This window comes from Oncorhynchus nerka, linkage group LG22 (assembly GCF_034236695.1).
Source record: "Oncorhynchus nerka isolate Pitt River linkage group LG22, Oner_Uvic_2.0, whole genome shotgun sequence".
NCBI classification, from domain to species: domain Eukaryota; kingdom Metazoa; phylum Chordata; class Actinopteri; order Salmoniformes; family Salmonidae; genus Oncorhynchus; species Oncorhynchus nerka.
Genome location: NC_088417.1, coordinates 85630473 through 85650760, shown reverse-complemented (window position 1 = coordinate 85650760; position 20288 = coordinate 85630473). Strand labels below are relative to the sequence as shown.

The following is a 20288-nucleotide window of genomic DNA, read 5'->3' as shown; positions in this document are numbered from 1 at the left end:
CCAAAAAGTACAATCTTTGAAACCATTTGCAGTTACAAACCGTAGTCTGGCTTTTTTTATGGCGGCTTTGGAGCAGTGGCTTCTTCCTTACTGAGCGGCCATTCAGGTTATGTCGATATAGGACTCGTTTTACTGTGGATATAGATACTTTTGTACCTGTTTCCTCCAGCATCTTCACAAGGTCCATGGCTGTTGTTCGGGGATTGATTTGCACTTTTGGCACCAAAGTACGTTCATCTCTAGGAGAGAACGCGTCTCCTTCCTGAGTGGTATGATGGCTGTGTGGTCCCATGGTGTTAATACTTGCGTACTATTGTTTGTACAGATGAACGTGGTACCTTCAGGAATTTTGAAATTGCTCCCAAGGATGAACCAGACTTGTGGAGGTCTACAATTGTTTTTCTGAGGTCTTGGCTGATTTATTTTGATTTTCCCATGATGTCAAGCAAAGAGGCACTGAGTTTGAAGGTAAGTCTTGAAATACATCCCCAGGTACACGTCCAATTGACTCAAATGATGTCAATTAGCCTATCAGAAGCTTCTAAAGCCATGACATCACTTTCTGTAATTTCCCAAGCTGTTTAAAGGCACAGTCAACTTAGTGCATGTAAACTTCTGACCCGCTGGAATTGTGATACAGTGAATTCTAAGTGAAATAATCTGTCTGTAAACAATTGTTGGAAAAATGACTTGTGTCATGCACAAAGTAGATGTCCTAACCGACTTGCCAAAAGTATAGTTTGTTAACAAGAAATTTGTGGAGTGGTTGAAAAACGAGATTTAATGACTCCAACCTGAGTTTATGTAAACTTCAACTGTAAATGAGACCAGTACCACTGTGTTGTTCTACCTCTAGAAAACAAAGACAGTAAAAAAATGTTTTTAAATCACACACAGTACCAGTCAAAAGTATGGACCCACCTACTCATTCAAGGGTTTTTCTTTATTTTTACTATTTTCTACATTGTAAAATAATAGTGAAGACATCAAAACTATCAAATAATACATATGGAATCATGTAGTAACCAAAAATAGTGTTAAACATATCAACATATATTTTATATTTGAGATTCTTCAAAGTAGACACCGTTTGCCTTGATCACAGCTTTGCACATTCTTGGCATTCTCTCAACCAGCTTCATGAGTTAGTCACCTGGAATGCATTTCAATTAACAGGTGTGCCTTGTTAAAAGCTCATTTGTGGAATTTCTTTCCTTCTTAATGCGTTTGAGCCAATCAGTTGTGTTGTGACAAGGTAGGGGTGCTATACAGAAGATAGACCGATTTGGTTAAAGACCAAGTCTATATTACTGCAAGAACAGCTCAAATAAGCAAAGAGAAACGACAGTCCATCATTACTTTAAGACATCAATCCTGAACATTTAGAAATATTTACGTTTCTTCAAGTGCAGTCGCAAAATCCATCAAGCACTATGATGAAACTGGCTCTCATGAGGACCGCCACAGGAATGGAAGACCCAGAGTTACCTCTGCTGCAGAGGATAAGTTCATTAGAGTTACCAGCCTCAGAAATTGCAGCCCAAATAAATGCTTCACAGAGTTCAAGTAACAGACACATCTCAACATCAACTGTTCATGGTCGAATTGCTGCAAAGAAACCACTACTAAACCACACCGATATGAAGAAGAGACTTGCTTGGGCCAAGAAACACGAGGAATGGACATTAGACCGGTGGAAATCTGTCATTTGGTCTGATGAATCCAAATTTGAGATTTTTGTTTCCAACCGCTGTGTCTTTGTGAGATGCAGAGTAGGTGAACGGATGATCTCTGCATGCGTGGTTCCCACCATGAAGCATGGTGGAGGAGGTGTGATTGTGCTTTGCTGGTGACACTGTGATTTATTTAGAATTCAAGGCACACTAAACCAGCATGGCTACCACAGCATATTGCAGCGATATGCCATCCCATCTGGTTTGCACTTAGTGGGACTATCATTTGTTTTTCAACACGACAATGACCCAACACACCTCCAGGCTGTGTAAGGGCTATTTGACCAAGAAAGAGAGTGATGGAGTGCTGCATCAGATGACCTGGCCTCCACAATCACCTGTTCTCAACCCAATTGAGATGGTTTTGGATGGGTTGGACTGCAGACTGAAGGAAAAGCAGCCAACAAGTGCTCAGCATATGCGGGAACTCCTTCAAGACTGTTGGAAAAGCATTCCAGGTTTAGAGAATGCCAAGAGTGTGCAAAGCTGTCATCAAGGCAAATGGTGGCTACTTTGAAGAATCTAAAATCTAAAATACAAAAACTACATGATTCCATTTCATAGTTTTGATGTCTTCAATGTTATTCCACAATGTAGAAAATAGTTTTTTTTAAATAAAATTAAAACTTGAATGAGTAGGTGTGTCCAAACTTTTGACTGGTATTGTGTGTGTGTATATATATATATAATACTTTTGCAAGGCACTGTATGTAGTGCCTTGCAAAAGTATTCACCCCCTGTGGCGTTTTTCCTATTTTGTTGCATTACAACCTGTAATTTAAATGGATTTTTATTTGGATTTCATGGAATGGACATAAACAAAATAGTCATAATTGGTGAAGTGAAAAATAACTTGTTTTAAAAAATTATTAAAATTAAAAATGGAAAAGTGGTGCGTGCAAAATTCACCTGTGTGCAATCTAATTTTACCTTTATTTAACCAGGCAAGTCAGTTAAGAACACATTCTTATTTTCAATGACGGCCTGGGAACAGTGGGTTAACTGCCTGTTCAGGGGCAGAACGACAGATTTGTACCTTGTCAGCTCGGGGGTTTGAACTCGCAACCTTCCGGTTACTAGTCCAACGCTCTAACCACTAGGCTACGCTGCCGCCCTAAGTATCACATGATCTGTCATATGATCTCAGTATATATACACCTGTTCTGAAAGGCCCAGTGTCACGCCCTGACCTTAGAGAGCTTTTTATGTCTCTATTTTGGTTTGGTCAGGGTGTGATTTGGGGTGGGCATTCTATGTTCTTTTTTCTATGTTTTGTATATCTTTGTTTTGGCCGGGTATGGTTCTCAATCAGGGACAGCTAACTATCGTTGTCTCATACTTAGGTAGCTTTTTCCCACCTATGATTGTGGGTAGTTGTTTTCTGTTTAGTGTTCTGCACCTGACAGGACTGTTTCGGTTTCGTTTTGCACGTTGTTATTTTGTTCTAGTGTTCAGTTTTTCAATAAAATCCTGAACACTTACCACGCTACGCTTTGGTCCAATTTTTCCACATCAGACGACGACGAATGTTACACCCAGAGTCTGCAACACCACTAAGCAAGGGGCACCACTAAGCAAGCAGCACTATGAAGACCAAGGAGCTCCCCAAACAGGTCAGGGAAAAAGTTGTGGAGAACTACAGATCAGGGTTGGGTTATAAAAAAATATCCGAAACTTTGTACATCCCACGGAGCACCATTAAATCCATTATTAAAAAATGGAAAGAATATGGCACCACAACAAACCTGCCAAGAGAGGGCAGCCCACCAAAACTCAGACAGGCAAGGAGAGCATTAATCAGAGAGGCAACAAAAAGACCAAAGATAACCCTGAAGGAGCTGCGAAGCCCCATAGCGGAGATTGGAGTATCTGTCCATTGGACCACTTTAAGCCGTACACTCCACAGAGCTGGGCTTTACGGAAGAGTGGCAAAAAAAAAAAGCCATTGCTTAAAAAAATAAATAAGCAACCACGTTTGGTGTTCACCAAAAGGCATGTGGGAGACTCCCCAAACATATGGAAGAAGGTACTCTGGTCAGACGAGACTAAAATTCAGCTTTTTGGCCATCAAGGAAAACGTTATGTCTGGCGCAAACCCAACACCTCTCATCACCCCCACACCATGATGCTGCCACCACCATGCTTCACTGTGGGTATGTTTATCATTGGCAGGGACTGGGAAACTGGTCAGAATTGAAGGAATGATGGATGGCGCTATATACAGGGAAATTCTTGAGGGAAACCTGTTTCAGTCTTCCAGAGATTTGAGAGTGGGACGGAGGTTCACCTTCCAGCAGTACAATGACCCTAAGCATACTGCTAAAGCCACACTTGAGTGGTTTAACGGGAAACATTTAAATGACTTGGAACAGCCTAGTCAAAGTCCAGACCTCAATCCAATTGAGAATCTGTGGTATGACTTAAAGATTGCTGTACACCAGCGGAACCCATCTAACTTGAAGCAGCTGGAGCAGTTTTACCTTGAAGAATGGGCAAAAATCCCAGTGGCTAGATGTGCCAAGCTTATAGAGACATAGGATCAAGAGAGACGCTCAAGTGTTTTAGTACTATATCTCTTGACACAATGATGAAAATAATCATGGCCTCTAAACCTTCAAGCTGCATACTGGACCCTATTCCAACTAAACTACTGAAAGAGCTGCTTCCTGTGCTTGGCCCTCCTATGTTGAACATAATAAACGGCTCTCTATCCACCGGATGTGTACCAAACTCACTAAAAGTGGCAGTAATAAAGCCTCTCTTGAAAAAGCCAAACCTTGACCCAGAAAATATAAAAAACTATTGGCCTATATCGAATCTTCCATTCCTCTCAAAAATGTTAGAAAAGACTGTTGCACAGCAACTCACTGCCTTCCTGAAGACAAACAATTTATACGAAATGCTGAAGCATTTTATACTAAACGCTTTAGTCTGGTTTTAGACCCCATCATAGCACTGAGACTGCATTTGTGAAGGTGGTAAATGACCCTTTAATGGCATCAGACCGAGGCTCTGCATCTGTCCTCGTGCTCCTAGACCTTAGTGCTGCTTTTGATACCATCGATCACCACATTCTTTTGGAGAGATTGGAAACCCAAATTGGTCTACACGGACCAAGTTCTGGCCTGGTTTAGATCTTATCTGTCAGAAAGATATCAGTTTGTCTCTGTGAATGGTTTGTCCTCTGACAAATTAACTCTAAATTTCGGTGTTCCTCAAGGTTCCGTTTTAGGACCACTATTGTTTTCACTATATATTTTACCTCTTGGGGATGTCATTCGAAAACATAATGTAAACTTTCACTGCTATGCGGATGACACACAGCTGTACATTTCAATGAAACATGGTGAAGCCCCAAAATTGCCCTCGCTAGAAGCATGTGTTTCAGACATATGGAAGTGGATGGCTGCAAACGTTCTACTTTTAAACTCGGACAAAACAGAGATGCTTGTTCTAGGTCCCAAGAAACAAAGAGATCTTCTGTTGAATCTGACAATTAATCTTAATGGTTGTACAGTCGTCTCAAATAAAACTGTGAAGGACCTCGGCGTTACTCTGGACCCTGATCTCTCTTTTGAAGAACATATCAAGACCATTTCAAGGAGAGCTTTTTTCCATCTACGTAACATTGCAAAAATCAGAAACTTTCTGTCCAAAAATTATGCAGAAAAATTAATCCATGCTTTTGTCACTTCTAGGTTAGACTACTGCAATGCTCTACTTTCCGGCTACCCGGATAAAGCACTAAATAAACTTCAGTTAGTGCTAAATACGGCTGCAAGAATCCTGACTAGAACCCAAAAAATTGTTGTGGCGGAGATCTTTGTGGCCTATACTCGGCCTTGTCTCAGGATGGTAGGTTGGTGGTTGAAGATATCCCTCTAGTGGTGTGGGGGCTGTGCTTTGGCAAAGTGGGTGGGGTTATATCCTTCCTGTTTGGCCCTGTCCGGGGGTGTCCTCGGATGGGGCCACAGTGTCTCCTGACCCCTGCTGTCTCAGCCTCCAGTATTTATGCTGCAGTAGTTTATGTGTCGGGGGGCTAGTGTCAGTTTGTTATATCTGGAGTACTTCTCCTGTCCTATTCTGTGTTCTGTGTGAATTTAAGTGTGCTCTCTCTAATTCTCTCTTTCTTTCTCTCTCTCGGAGGACCTGAGCCCTAGGACCATGCCTCAGGACTACCTGACATGACTCCTTGCTGTCCACAGTCCACCTGGCCGTGCTGCTGCTCCAGTTTCAACTGTTCTGCCTTATTATTATTGGACCATGCTGGTCATTTATGAACATTTGAACATCTTGGCCATGTTCTGTTATAATCTCCACCCGGCACAGCCAGAAGAGGACTGGCCACCCCACATAGCCTGGTTCCTCTCTAGGTTTCTTCCTAGGTTTTGGCCTTTCTAGGGAGTTTTTCCTAGCCACCGTGCTTCTACACCTGCTTTGCTTGCTGTTTGGGGTTTTAGGCTGGGTTTCTGTACAGCACTTTGAGATATCAGCTGATGTACGAAGGGCTATATAAATAAATTTGATACCCCAAGAGACATGCAGCTGTAATTGCTTCAAACGGTGGCTCTACGAAGTATTGACTGTTTTTCTTGTCTTATTTCGTGTTTGTTTCACAATAAAAAAATGTTTTGCATCTTCAAAGTGTTAGGCATGTTGTGTAAATCAAATGATAAACTAGAGGTCGAACGATTAATCGGAATGGCCGATTAATTAGGGCTGATTTCAAGTTTTCATAGCAATCGGTAATCTGCATTTTTGGACACCGATTGTGGCTGACATTTTTATTTGATTTTTTTACCTTTATTTAACTAGGCAAGTCAGTTAACAGCACAAATTTATTTTCAATGACGGCCTAGGAATGGTGGGTTAACTGCCTTGTTCAGGGGTAGAATGACAGATTTTTACCTTGTCAACTCGGGATTCGATCTTGTAACCTTCTTTTTACTAGTCCAATGCTCTAACCACCTGCCTTACATTGCACTCCACGAGGAGACTGCGTGGCAGGCTGACTACCTGTTACGCGAGTGCAGCAAGAAGCCAAGGTAAGTTGCTAGCTAGCATTAAACTTATCTTATAAAAAACAATCCATCTTAACATAATCACTAGTTAACTACACATGGTTGATGAAATTTCTAGTTTATCTAGCGTGTTATGCGTTGAATATAATCCTGTTAATTTCTCATCGAATCACAGCCTACCTCGCCAAATGGTTGATTAAACAAGCGCATGTGCAAAAAAAAGCACTGTCGTTGCACCAATGTGTACCCAACCATAAACATCATCGTCCTTCTTAAAATCAATACACAAGTATATATTTGTAAACCTGCATATTTAGTTAATATTGCCTGCTAACATGAATTTATTTTAACTATGGAAATTGTGTCACTTCTCTTGCATTCCATGCAAGCAGTCAGGGTATATGCAGCAGTTTGGGCCACCTGGTTCGTTGCGAACTGTGTGAAGACCATTTATTCCTAACAAATACAGTAATTAATTTGCCAGAATTGTACATAATTATGACATAACATTAAAGGTTGTACAATGTAACAGCAATATTTAGACTTAGGGATGCCACCCGTTAGATAAAATATGGAATGGTTCTGTATTTCACTGAAAGAATAAACGTTTTGTTTTCGAAATGATAGTTTCCGGATTTTACCATATTAATGACCTACGGCTTGTATTTCTGTGTGTCATTATGTTATAATTAAGTCTAGGATTTGATATTTGATAGAGCAGTCTGACTGAGCGGTGGTAGGCAGCAGCAGGCTCGTAAGCATTCATTCAAACAGCACTTCCGTGCGTTTTGCCAGCATTGAGCGGTTTATGACTTCAAGCCTATCAACTACCAAGATTAGGCTGGTGTAACCGATGTGAAATGGCTAGCTAGTTAGCAGGGTGCGCGCTAATAGCGTTTCAATCGGTGACGTCACTCGCTCTGAGACATTGAAGTAGTTCTCCTTGCTCTGCAAGGGCCGGCTTTTGTGGAGCGATGGGTAACGATGTGATGCTTCGAGGGTGGCTGTTGTCGATGTGTTCCTGGTTCGAGTCCAGGTAGGGGCGAGGAGAGGGACGGAAGCTATACTGTTACACTGGCAATACTAAAGTGCCTATAAAAACATCAATAGTCAAAGGTATAGAGAGAAATAGTCCTATAATAACTACAACCTAAAACTTCTTACCTGGGAATATTGAAGACTCATGTTAAAAGGAACCACTAGCTTTCATATGTTCTCATGTTCTGAGCAAGGAACTTAAACGTTAACTTTTTTACATGGCACACTTTTACTTCCTTCTCCAACACTTTGTTTTTGTATTATTTAAAACAAATTGAACGTTTCATTATTTATTTGAGGCTAAATTGATTTCATTGATGTATTACACTGCTCAAAAAAATAAAGGGAACACTTAAACAACACAATGTAACTCCAAGTCAATCACACTTCTGTGAAATCAAACTGTCCACTTAGGAATCAACACTGATTGACAATAATTTTCACATGCTGTTGTGCAAATGGAATAGACAACAGGTGGAAATGTTAGGCAATTAGCAAGACAACCCCAATAAAGGAGTGGTTCTGCAGGTGGTGACCACAGACCACTTCTCAGTTCCTATGCTTCCTGGCTGATGTTTTGGTCACTTTTGAATGCTGGCGGTGCTTTCACTCTAGTGGTAGCATGAGACGGAGTCTACAACCCACACAAGTGGCTCAGGTAGTGCAGCTCATCCAGGATTGCACATCAATGCGAGCTGTGGCAAGAAGGTTTGCTGTGTCTGTCAGCGTAGTGTCCAGAGCATGGAGGCGCTACCAGGAGACAGGCCAGTACATCAGGAGACGTGAAGGAGGCAGTAGGAGGGCAACAACCCAGCAGCAGGACCGCTACCTCCGCCTTTGTGCAAGGAGGTGCAGGAGGAGCACTGCCAGAGCCCTGCAAAATTACCTCCAGCAGGCCACAAATGTGCATGTGTCTGCTCAAACGGTCAGAAACAGACTCCATGAGGGTGGTATGAGGGCCCGACGTCCACAGGTGGGGGTTGTGCTTACAGCCCAACACCGTGCAGGACGTTTGGCATTTGCCAGAGAACACCAAGATTGGCAAATTTGCCACTGGCGCCCTGTGCTCTTCACAGATGAAAGCAGGTTCACACTGAACACATGTGACAGTCTGGAGACGCCGTGGAGAACGTTCTGCTGCCTACAACATCCTTCAGCATGACCGGTTTGGCGGTAGGTCAGTCATGGTGCGGGGTGGCATTTCTTTGGGGGGCCGCACAGCCCTCCATGTGCTCGCCAGAGGTAGCCTGACTGCCATTAGGTACCGAGATGAGATCCTCAGACCCCTTGTGAGACCATATGCTAGTGTGGTTGGCCCTGGGTTCCTCCTAATGCAAGACAATGCTAGACCTCATGTGGCTGGAGTGTGTCAGCAGTTCCTGCAAGAGGAAGGCATTGATGCTATGGACTGGCCCGCCCGTTCCCCAGACCTGAATCCAATTGAGCACATCTGTGACAACATGTCTCGCTCCATCCATCAACACCACGTTGCACCACAGACTTTCCAGGAGTTGGCGGATGCTTTAGTCCAGGTCTGGGAGGAGATCCCTCAGGAGACCATCCGCCACCTCATCAGGAGCATGCCCAGGCGTTGTAGGGAGGTCATACAGGCACATGGAGGCCACACACACTACTGAGCCTCATTTTGACTTGTTTTAAGGACATTACATCAAAGTTGGATCAGCCTGTAGTGTGGTTTTCCACTTTAATTTTGAGTGTGTCTCCGGTGATAAATTTGATTTCCATTGATCATTTTTGTGTGATTTTGTTGTCAGCACATTCAACTATGTAAAGAAAAAAATGATTTAATAAGAATATTTCATTCATTCAGATCTAGGATGTGTTATTTTAGTGTTCCCTTTATTTTTTTGAGCAGTGTATATTAAGTTAAAATAAGTGTTCATTCAGTATTGTTGTAGTTGTCATTATTATAAATAAATACATTTGAAAAAATGTAATTGTCTGATTAATCGGTATCGGCTTTTTTTGGTCCTCTAATAATCGGTATTGGCGTTGAAAAATCATAATCGGTCAACCTCTAATACAAACCCCCCCAAAATCCATTTTAATTCCAGGTTATAAGGCAACAAAATAGGAAAAATGCCAAGGGGGTGAATACTTTCAGAAGCCATTTTGTTAAAAAAATCCACAAATCCACACCCAGTACAGCAGCAGTAAAACCATGGTGTGTTGTTTGTGTGACATATCTTATCAGTGCATTGACCCTCCTGAGCTAAAAAAAACAACCCCATAACTAAATGTAACAACTGGAAACTGACCTAAACAAACACTGTATCAACCAGAGGTGAGTTAGGGGGAGGTTTGACGTGGCTCTTGGGTTAGAAGATGCCCTTAAGGCGTCAGCATGCTTCAGTTCGGCTGGTGCTTAGCCGAACTTGGCTAGCCAAACCGAACGAGTGTGCTTGCATACTCCCTTAAAAGACCTTTGCTTAAAAAAATGAGAAAAAGCGTCAATAGCAGTTTGTCCATTTTGAGACGCCGTAGTGTTTTTCTCTTCTGGGCTGAGCTGAGCACACTGCGCAACCCCTGGTCATGGAGGGGATAACAGGCTGGATCACAGAGCTACTCTTGGCATTAGTGAGTGTGGAAGAAGAGAAGAGGGGCTCAGTGAAGGGAGGCAAAGTCCTTTCTCCCTCTGCTCAGAGGAGTGTTCGGGGCTACGTGGGGGAGGAAGAGGATAGAGAGAAGAAAGGATGCAGTGTGACTATTTCTCCTCGTAGTCCTGAGATGGAGACTCCTGCTTGTTCTTCTTACTGCGAGGAGCCTCTTCCTCCGGATCCTGCCAGCCAACAGACGAACATACAAACACAACCATATCTGAGGAAATCAATTTGTCAATTTATTCAATAAAAATGTGGATGGGATAAAAAGAGATTAAGGAGGCTTTGATTTTTAAGGAGGCCCTCATGCCACTCATATTCTTTGTGGAGGAAGAGTAGAATATAGAGTACCAGACTGGCCAGGGTGCTAAATGACTTAAATGTAAATGTAAATATAGAGTAGAGTACCAGAGTGGCTTTGCGGCTGTCTGAGGTGTCCTTTTCTCCCGAGGAAGTCTGGCTGCTGTCTCTCTTGTCCCTCTGTCCTCTCTCTGATGGGTTGCTCTTCACTGCACCAAACGCACAATAACACACCATATTAAATACCTATTAAACCAGTCACTGTCAGATCTTCAACTGTTGAATGACTGTCTGTAAATCTGCATTGCTTGCTGTTTGGGGTTTTAGGTTGGGTTTCTGTATAGCACTTTGTGACATCTTCTGGTGTAAGGGCTTTAGAAATACATTTGATTTGTATATTTGAATATCAATTAGTATTGGTATTTTGGTATGATCCCCATTAGCTGTTGCTACTGATCCCCAAAAGCAGCAGCTACTCTTCCCGGGGTCCACAAAGAACATTAAAACATGACATAATAGAGAACATTAATAGACAACAGCTCAAGAACTGAACTACATCAAAAAAAGCCACATGTAGCCTACATATCAATACATACACACAAACTATCTCGGTCAAATAGGTTTGCTGTTCACTTGAGCAATATGGAGATGGAATGGAGTTCCATGCAATAATGGCTCTATATGATATTGTACATTTTTTGAGTTTGTTCTGGATTTGTGGGCTGTAAAAAGACCCCTGGTGGCATGTCTGGTGGGGTAAGTGTGTGTGTCAGAGCTGTGTGTAAGCTATGCAAACAATTTGGGATTTTCAACACATACATTTTTCTTATAAAAATAAGTGATGCTGTCAGTCTCTCCTCAACTCTTAGCCAAGAGAGACTGTCATGCATAGTATTTACATCAGCCCTCTGATTACAATGAAGAGCAAGACGTGCCACTCTGTTCTGGGCCAGCTGAAGCTGCAGCTTAACTAGGTCTTTCCTTGCAACACTCGACCACACAACTGGACAATAATCAAGATAAGATAAAACTAGAGCCTGTAGGACTTGCTTTTGGAGTGTGGTGTCAAAAAAAAGGAGAGCATCTCTTTATTACAGACAGACCTCTCCCCATCTTTACAACCATTGAATCTATATGTTTTGACCATGACAGTTTACAATCTAAGGTAAGGCCAAGTAATTTAGTCTCCTCAGCTTGTTCAACAGCCACACCATTCATTACCAGATTCTGAGGTCTAGAACGTAGGGAATGATTTGTACCAAATACAATGCTCTTAGTTTTAGATGTTCAGGCCACCAATTCCAAAACAGACTGTAACTCTTTCTTAAGAGTTTCAGTGACTTCATTAGCTGTGGTTGCTGATGTGTATATGGTTTAATCAACCACATATGTGGACACACATGCTTTGTTCAATGCCAGTGGCAGGTCATTGGTAAAAATAGAAAAGAGTAGAGGGCCCAGAGAGCTGCCCTGCGGTACACCACAATTTGCATGTTTGACGTTATAGAAGCTTCCATTATTTTAGTTATATTAGATAGATATCTCTGAATCCACGATATGGCAGAGGTTGAAAAGCCATAACACATGAGTTTTTTTCAACAACAAGTTATGGTCAATAATATCAAAGGCTGCACTGACATCTAACAGTACAGCTCCCACAATCTTCTTATTATCAATTTCTTTCAAACAATCATCAGTCATTTGTGTCAGTGCAGTGCATATTGAGTGCCCTTTTCTATAAGCATGCTGAAAGTCTGTTGTTAAATTGTTTACAGAGAAATAGCATTGTATTTGGTCAAACACAATTTCTTTCCAAAGGTTTGCTAAGAGCTGGCAGCAAGCTTATGTTTCTGCTGTTAGAACCAGTAAAGGCCGCTACCAAAGGCCCAGATAAATCATGCATTATTTCTGTAACAAGACCTACTGTTGAGTATTCATGTTTACACTTTTATTTGCTACTTGTAAACAACTCAAGTCAAGGGCAACTGTAACGGATTAATGCTCCTGTGTGGTGATATGGAGTAATTACTTGTGCTCAGATAAAAAGGCATGTCTGGGAGAGAGTAATAAATATAGGCATACTTGAAAGAGAGGGGTAGAGAGAGAGGGGGGTAGAGAAAGAGAGAGCTATAGAGAGATAGAGGGTGTAGAGAGAGAAAAAGAGAGGGGGAGAGAGAGAAAAAGAGAGGGCGTAGAGAGAGAAAGAGTGATGGGGTAGAGAGAGAGAGAAAGAGTGATGGGGTAGAGAGAGAGAGAAAGAGTGATGGGGTAGAGAGAGAGAGAAAGAGTGATGGGGTAGAGAGAGAGAGAAAGAGTGATGGGGTAGAGAGAGAGAAAGAGTGATGGGGTAGAGAGAGAGAAAGAGTGATGGGGTAGAGAGAGAGAAAGAGTGATGGGGTAGAGAGGGGAGAGAGAGAGACAAAAAGAGAGAGAGAGAGAGAGAGGGAGAAAGAGAAAAAGAGTGAAAGAGAGTACCAGGCTGAGAGAGGTCTCTTGTTAGCAGGGGTGCAGATGGAGGGTTGGCAATTGAAGCCTCGAGGGTCTGGTCACAGCTGCACTCCCTCTCTCTCTCAGTGGGATAGAAAAGATAACCCTTTCTCCTCTCTCTCTCTCTCCCACAGTCTCCCAGCGTGATGAGCCTCTGAGTACAGCCCTGTGACCTCAGGCCTAATGACTGGAGCTCTCCAGCTAACCAAGCAGGAATTGAAGAAACACTAAACCCTACCACAGGGTTCACGCATCCAGTTCAATTAAAAGTGTATGGATGGGCCACTATAGGAGGGGATTTCAGGCTGGGAATTTGAGTGTGATTCCCCATGTTGGTGGTAGTGGTAGTGTGTCTCACCCCTCTTGCAGTCAGGGCTCTGGTCGCTATTGGCCTCACTGTTGTCGCCATGGGATACGGTGGTGGGTTCGGGGGCTGGGCTAGTGCTGGTTTCCCGTTTCCTGACAGGGGAGGATTCAGCGATAGAACTCTGGTTACTGTTGTCGTCTGAGAAAAAGAAGGGGAGAGGGAAGAAGACAGAAGGTTTTTACATTTGTTTAACCTTTAACTCCATTATGGGTCCACAGGCATGCACACTGACCCACACACTGGACGTTAAGCGTCCTACAGAGTTCAAAGCTGCGGAGCCGTGTTATTTACTTTGAGATATGGCGGCCACTAGATAACAGCCAATTAAATATGTAATAATGGACCGTTTGTCAGAGTTTCGCAGCTATGGACTCTGAATTGAGCTTTACCCACCATTCATGTCCATCATCCCAGGAGAAGAGCTGTTCTCTGGTGTGGTCAATTCTGACCCATACTTCTCATCCTTCCCCTTCTTCTTCTGCAAGACAACAGACAGGGGCAGAAATACTGTTTTTACATACAACACAATGACGTGACATGAGTTTGAGATGGTGAGAGAATTCTATAAAAGAACTAGACACTGGACTTGAGTGAGTCTGTGGTGTGTGTGGTGGGCTGTGGTGGGCTGTGGTGTGGTGGTGTGTGTGGTGGGCTGTGGTGTGTGTGTGTGGTGGGCTGTGGTGTGTGTGGTGGGCTGAGTATTATGTACTTCATCTGCTGTTTTGGGCTCAGTCACTGGAACCCACTTGAAGATCCTCAGGGATGTGTCTCCAACTGTCACCCATTTCTTCTCCCTGGTAGAGAGAGACGCACGCACACGCACAATTATTTAAATGGTTCAATTAGATTCACATTCAATGTGCCTTTAGTGATAACAGCTCTCTCAGGGCATCCTGCATCCTCTCCTGCAACCTGCCTCACCAATTGATATGTATAAATACGTATTATTTACCTCAAATCTGCAATCCTCCAAGAAGCTAGCCAGAAACTCCAAGAAGCTAGCCAGAAGCTAATCAGAAGCTAGTTAGCTTCTTTACTGGCAACTCGTTAGTATTTAGCTAACCACGGTTTGTGGTCATCAGCTATCCTTTAACTCGAAAATCTATCGCCAGTTTTGTACGGCGCAGCGCAGCGCGGCTCGGAACGGAACATACCGGACCGATTTTTCTCTCCATGTCCCTGGATTTCAACTGCTCTCTGGACATTCACTCCCGGATCTCACAGCTAGCTGGCTGCTATCCGTGTGTCTATCTGCTTTCGTCGATTCCGGAGCAAACATCAATTACTCCGGAGCTAGCCAGCTCCGTCAATCACTCCTGAGCTCCGTCAATCACTCCTGGGCTGCAGTCACCTATCCGGACCCGTTTTACTGCCTACGCGGAGCCCCACCGGGCCTTCACAACTGGACTGCCGACGTTATCTACCCGAAGGAGATCCGGCTGGCTCCTCCGTCGCGACGTTACCTGAATGCCCATCTGCGGCCTGCTAACCGTTAGCTGTCATACCGGCTGCTCTCAGAATAGACAATCGGACAATTTATTTATTTTTATTATTATTATGTTTCTTCTTGGGCCTCTATAACTATATCTATTGTTTTTATTTTTTTGTTGTTGTGTGATTTGGACTAATCCCCTCTACAACACGGAACTCCACTAATCTACTGACGGAACGCAAGAGGTGGCTAACAACAGACCTCCATCCTATGCTAGCTTGCTACCGATGTCCTGGCTAGCTGTCTAAATCGCCGTGACCCCCAAACCAACCTCTCCACTCCCTGGACCCTTTTGATCACTCGACTAAGGATGCCTCTCCTTAATGTCAATATGTCTTGTCCATTGCTGTTCTGGTTAGTGTTTATTGGCTTATTTCACTGTAGAGCCTCTAGTCCTGCTCACTATACCTTATCCAACTTATTAGTTCCACCACCCACACATGCAATGACATCTCCTGGTTTCAATGATGTTTCTAGAGACAATATATCTCTCTTCATCACTCAATACCTAGGTTTACCTCCACTGTATTCACATCCTACCATACCTTTGTCTGTACATTATACCTTGATGCTATTTTATCGCCCCCAGAAACCTCCTTTTACTCTCTGTTCCAGACGTTCTAGACGACCAATTCTTATTGCTTTTAGCCGTACCCTTATTCTTCTCCTCCTATGTTCCTCTGGCGATGTAGAGGTGAATCCAGGCCCTGCAGTGCCTAGCTCCACTCCTATTCCCCAGGCGCTCTCTTTTGATGACTTCTGTAACCGTAATAGCCTTGGTTTCATGCATGTTAACATTAGAAGCCTCCTCCCTAAGTTTGTTCTTTTCACTGCTTTAGCACACTCTGCCAACCCGGATGTTCTAGCTGTGTCTGAATCCTGGCTTAGGAAGACCACCAAAAATTCAGAAATTTTAATTCCAAACTACAACATTTTCAGACAAGATAGAACTGCCAAAGGGGGCGGTGTTGCAATCTACTGCAAAGATAGCCTGCAGAGTTCTGTCCTACTATCCAGGTCTGTACCCAAACAATTTGAACTTCTACTTTTAAAAATCCACCTCTCTAAAAACAAGTCTCTCACCGTTGCCGCCTGCTATAGACCACCCTCTGCCCCCAGCTGTGCTCTGGACACCATATGTGAACTGATTGCCCCCATCTATCTTCAGAGCTCGTGCTGCTAGGCGACCTAAACTGGAACATGCTTAACACCCCAGCCATCCTACAATCTAAACTTGATGCCCTCAATCTCACACAAATTATCAATGAACCTACCAGGTACCCCCAAAGCCTTAAACACGGGCACCCTCATAGATATCATCCTAACCAACTTCCCCTCTAAATACACCTCTGCTGTCTTCAACCAAGATCTCAGCGATCACTGCCTCATTGCCTGCATCCGTAATGGGTCAGCGGTCAAACGACCTCCACTCATCACTGTAAAACGCTCCCTGAAACACTTCAGCGAGCAGGCCTTTCTAATCGACCTGGCCGGGGTGTCCTGGAAGGATATTGATCTCATCCCGTCAGTAGAGGATGCCTGGATATTTTTTTAAATGCCTTCCTAACAATCTTAAATAAACATGCCCCATTCAAGAAAATTAGAACCAGGAACAGATATAGCCCTTGGTTCTCCCCAGACCTGACTGCCCTTAACCAACACAAAAACATCCTATGGCATTCTGCATTAGCATCGAACAGCCCCGTGATATGCAGCTGTTCAGGGAAGCTAGAAACCGTTATACACAGGCAGTTAGAAAAGCCAAGGCTAGCTTTTTCAAGCAGAAATTTGCTTCCTGCAACACTAACTCAAAAAGTTCTGGGACACTGTAAAGTCCATGGAGAATAAGAACACCTCCTCCCAGCTGCCCACTGCACTGAAGATAGGAAACACTGTCACCACTGATAAATCCACCATAATTGAGAATTTCAATAAGCATTTTTCTACGGCTGGCCATGCTTTCCACCTGGCAACTCCTACCCCGGTCAACAGCACTGCACCCCCAACAGCAACTCGCCCAAGCCTTCCCCATTTCTCCTTCTCCCAAATCCATTCAGCTGAAGTTCTGAAAGAGCTGAAAAATCTGGACCCCTACAAATCAGCCGGGCTAGACAATCTGGACCCTTTCTTTCTAAAATTATCTGCCGAAATTGTTGCCACCCCTATTACTAGCCTGTTCAACCTCTCTTTCGTGTCATCTGAGATTCCCAAAGATTGGAAAGCAGCTGCGGTCATCCCCCTCTTCAAAGGGGGACACTCTTGACCCAAACTGTTACAGACCTATATCTATCCTACCATGCCTTTCTAAGGTCTTGAAAGCCAAGTCAACAAACAGATTACCGACCATTTCGAATCTCACCATACCTTCTCTGCTATGCAATCTGGTTTCAGAGCTGGTCATGGGTGCACCTCAGCCACGCTCAAGGTCCTAAACGATATCTTAACCGCCATCGATAAGAAACATTACTGTGCAGCCGTATTCATTGATCTGGCCAAGGCTTTCGACTCTGTCAACCACCGCATCCTCATCGGCAGACTCGACAGCCTTGGTTTCTCAAATGATTGCCTCGCCTGGTTCACCAACTACTTCTCTGATAGAGTTCAGTGTGTCAAATCGGAGGGTCTGCTGTCCGGACCTCTGGCAGTCTCTATGGGGGTGCCACAGGGTTCAATTCTTGGACCGACTCTCTTCTCTGTATACATCAATGAGGTCGCTCTTGCTGCTGGTGAGTCTCTGATCCACCTCTACGCAGACGACACCATTCTGTATACTTCCGGCCCTTCTTTGGACACTGTGTTAACAACCCTCCAGGCAAGCTTCAATGCCATACAACTCTCCTTCCGTGGCCTCCAATTGCTCTTAAATACAAGTAAAACTAAATGCATGCTCTTCAACCGATCGCTACCTGCACCTACCCGCCTGTCCAACATCACTACTCTGGACGGCTCTGACTTAGAATACGTGGACAACTACAAATACTTAGGTGTCTGGTTAGACTGTAAACTCTCCTTCCAGACCCATATCAAACATCTCCAATCCAAAGTTAAATCTAGAATTGGCTTCCTATTTCGCAACAAAGCATCCTTCACTCATGCTGCCAAACATACCCTTGTAAAATTGACCATCCTACCAATCCTCGACTTTGGCGATGTCATTTACAAAATAGCCTCCAATACCCTACTCAACAAATTGGATGCAGTCTATCACAGTGCAATCCGTTTTGTCACCAAATCCCCATATACTACCCACCATTGCGACCTGTACGCTCTCGTTGGCTGGCCCTCGCTTCATACTCGTCGCCAAACCCACTGGCTCCATGTCATCTACAAGACCCTGCTAGGTAAAGTCCCCCTTATCTCAGCTCGCTGGTCACCATAGCATCTCCCACCTGTAGCACACGCTCCAGCAGGTATATCTCTCTAGTCACCCCCAAAACCAATTCTTTCTTTGGCCGCCTCTCCTTCCAGTTCTCTGCTGCCAATGACTGGAACGAACTACAAAAATCTCTTAAATTGGAAACACTTATCTCCCTCACTAGCTTTAAGCACCAACTGTCAGAGCATCTTACAGATTACTGCACCTGTACATAGCCCACCTATAATTTAGCCCAAACAACTACCTCTTTCCCAACTGTATTTAATTTATTTATTTATTTTGCTCCTTTGCACCCCATTATTTTTATTTCTACTTTGCACATTCTTCCATTGCAAAACTACCATTCCAGTGTTTTACTTGCTATATTGTATTTACTTTGCCACCATGGCCTTTTTTGCCTTTACCTCCCTTCTCACCTAATTTGCTCACATTGTATATAGACTTGTTTTTTTTTACTGTATTATTGACTGTATGTTTGTTTTACTCCATGTGTAACTCTGTGTCGTTGTATGTGTCGAACTGCTTTGCTTTATCTTGGCCAGGTCGCAATTGTAAATGAGAACTTGTTCTCAACTTGCTTACCTGGTTAATAAAAGGTGAAATAAATAAATAAATAAACAATTGAAAATCAAAATAGTTTTGATTCAAGGGGTACAAGTAAACATATCCATATGAAAACAAACTGAAGTAAGCTATTCGATTTAGTTTACATTCTTTCCATTTCGAAAGTTTCCTAACTGTAATTTGCAAATGACCTTAAAAAATGTCCTATCTTTTCAATTATTTTGCAGAATTACTCTATTTCATGGAGACATGGGTGCAGAATCTCAATTTTAATTAATAAAACGAATCAAACGAATCCACTGGTGAAAATACATGTTGCCTTGATATAAAGTTCATAAACATAATTTTGAAATAAAATGTAAAAAATTCCAGTGTTATTTCTAAGATTTTAAAAACAATTATTTCTATTTGTAAAACCTTGAGACTGACTGCTTGTTCAGAAATCCAGTAGTCCTACGCCCTCCCTCTCCCAGACCCCACCGCGCAATCTCTGTTCGACCTAAAGGGCGACCCAAAGCGCTTAATTTAAAACTCCAGACGGTCTAAAAACTACTCCGGTTCTAGAGCGCACTTGTCATAGTCCTGAAGTGTGTTAATGAATGATTTGCGTCGAGCCAGTGTTCTGTCGGCTCTCTCCCTCTGCCACTACAGCAGCTAGGAGAAAGGAATGGCTTCATGTGACTGCAACGAAATGGCTTCTGGGTTTAACCCACATTAAACCTTGGTGGGAAATTCTCTAGAATAATAGGGATTTCGGTTTGTAGGCTACTCGATATACGTAGCCACGCACACCATGAGTGCGCCCTGCGCACATGAGTAGAGATTACTGTCCTAAATCCCATATTTCAATCGCATGCTCATTCGTTCTATTTCCCTCTCAAAACAGGCAAGGCTTTATCTCATGTTTGGTAACGAATGGTGTTTTTTCCCCTCTGTCTTACCATTTCCGTACTTTCTCAATCGCGGCCATAACCCGCTTGAAGTCATCTTTCGCCCTGCTTCGAGTCTCGGCTCGTACGGACCTGCCCGACATTGCCGCTGTTGGAAGGATTGGAAATATTTTAAAGCTCGCCGGCAGTTCTGACACAATGCAAACACACGGCACAGAGGAGCCAGCGCGCTTGCGCCAAGTGGAGAGGAGCGAGTAGGGCCCGCTGCAGAGATGCGCCTTGTTTCCCCGCAGTAATACAGACAGCAGAACAAAGCCACACAAACTCAACTATGGAACACTTTGCCTGAAGAGTCTGAAATAATATTATAGGTAAAACAAAGGGTAATTTTTTTTTGCA

At 43.3% G+C, this 20288-nt stretch overlaps 1 protein-coding gene across 1 annotated transcript; it reads right to left on the bottom strand.

Annotated features, from left to right (window-relative positions):
- Positions 1-9831: 9831 nt before the first annotated feature.
- On the bottom strand, positions 9832-20179 carry LOC115118795 (B-cell CLL/lymphoma 7 protein family member A-like). Its single transcript, XM_029647504.2, has 6 exons — positions 19941-20179; positions 14277-14361; positions 13961-14045; positions 13559-13705; positions 10822-10922; positions 9832-10592 (listed from the first exon to the last, which is right to left on the bottom strand). The coding sequence occupies exons 1-6, from the start codon at positions 20030-20032 to the stop codon at positions 10518-10520; spliced, it is 585 nt and encodes a 194-aa protein (XP_029503364.1). The 5' UTR covers positions 20033-20179; the 3' UTR covers positions 9832-10517.
- Between the last annotated feature and the right edge of the window lie 109 nt (positions 20180-20288).

Bases quoted from the DNA above. Each gene is read 5' to 3' on its own strand.
- LOC115118795 (XM_029647504.2), bottom strand. From the start codon at position 20,032: ATGTCGGGCAGGTCCGTACGAGCCGAGACTCGAAGCAGGGCGAAAGAT. The intron at 14,046-14,276 runs GTACATAATACT...GTTGTCTTGCAG, and splicing joins AGCCCAAAACAGCAGATGAA to AAGAAGAAGGGGAAGGATGA. The intron at 10,593-10,821 runs GTACTCTACTCT...GTTGGCTGGCAG, and splicing joins ACAGCCGCAAAGCCACTCTG to GATCCGGAGGAAGAGGCTCC.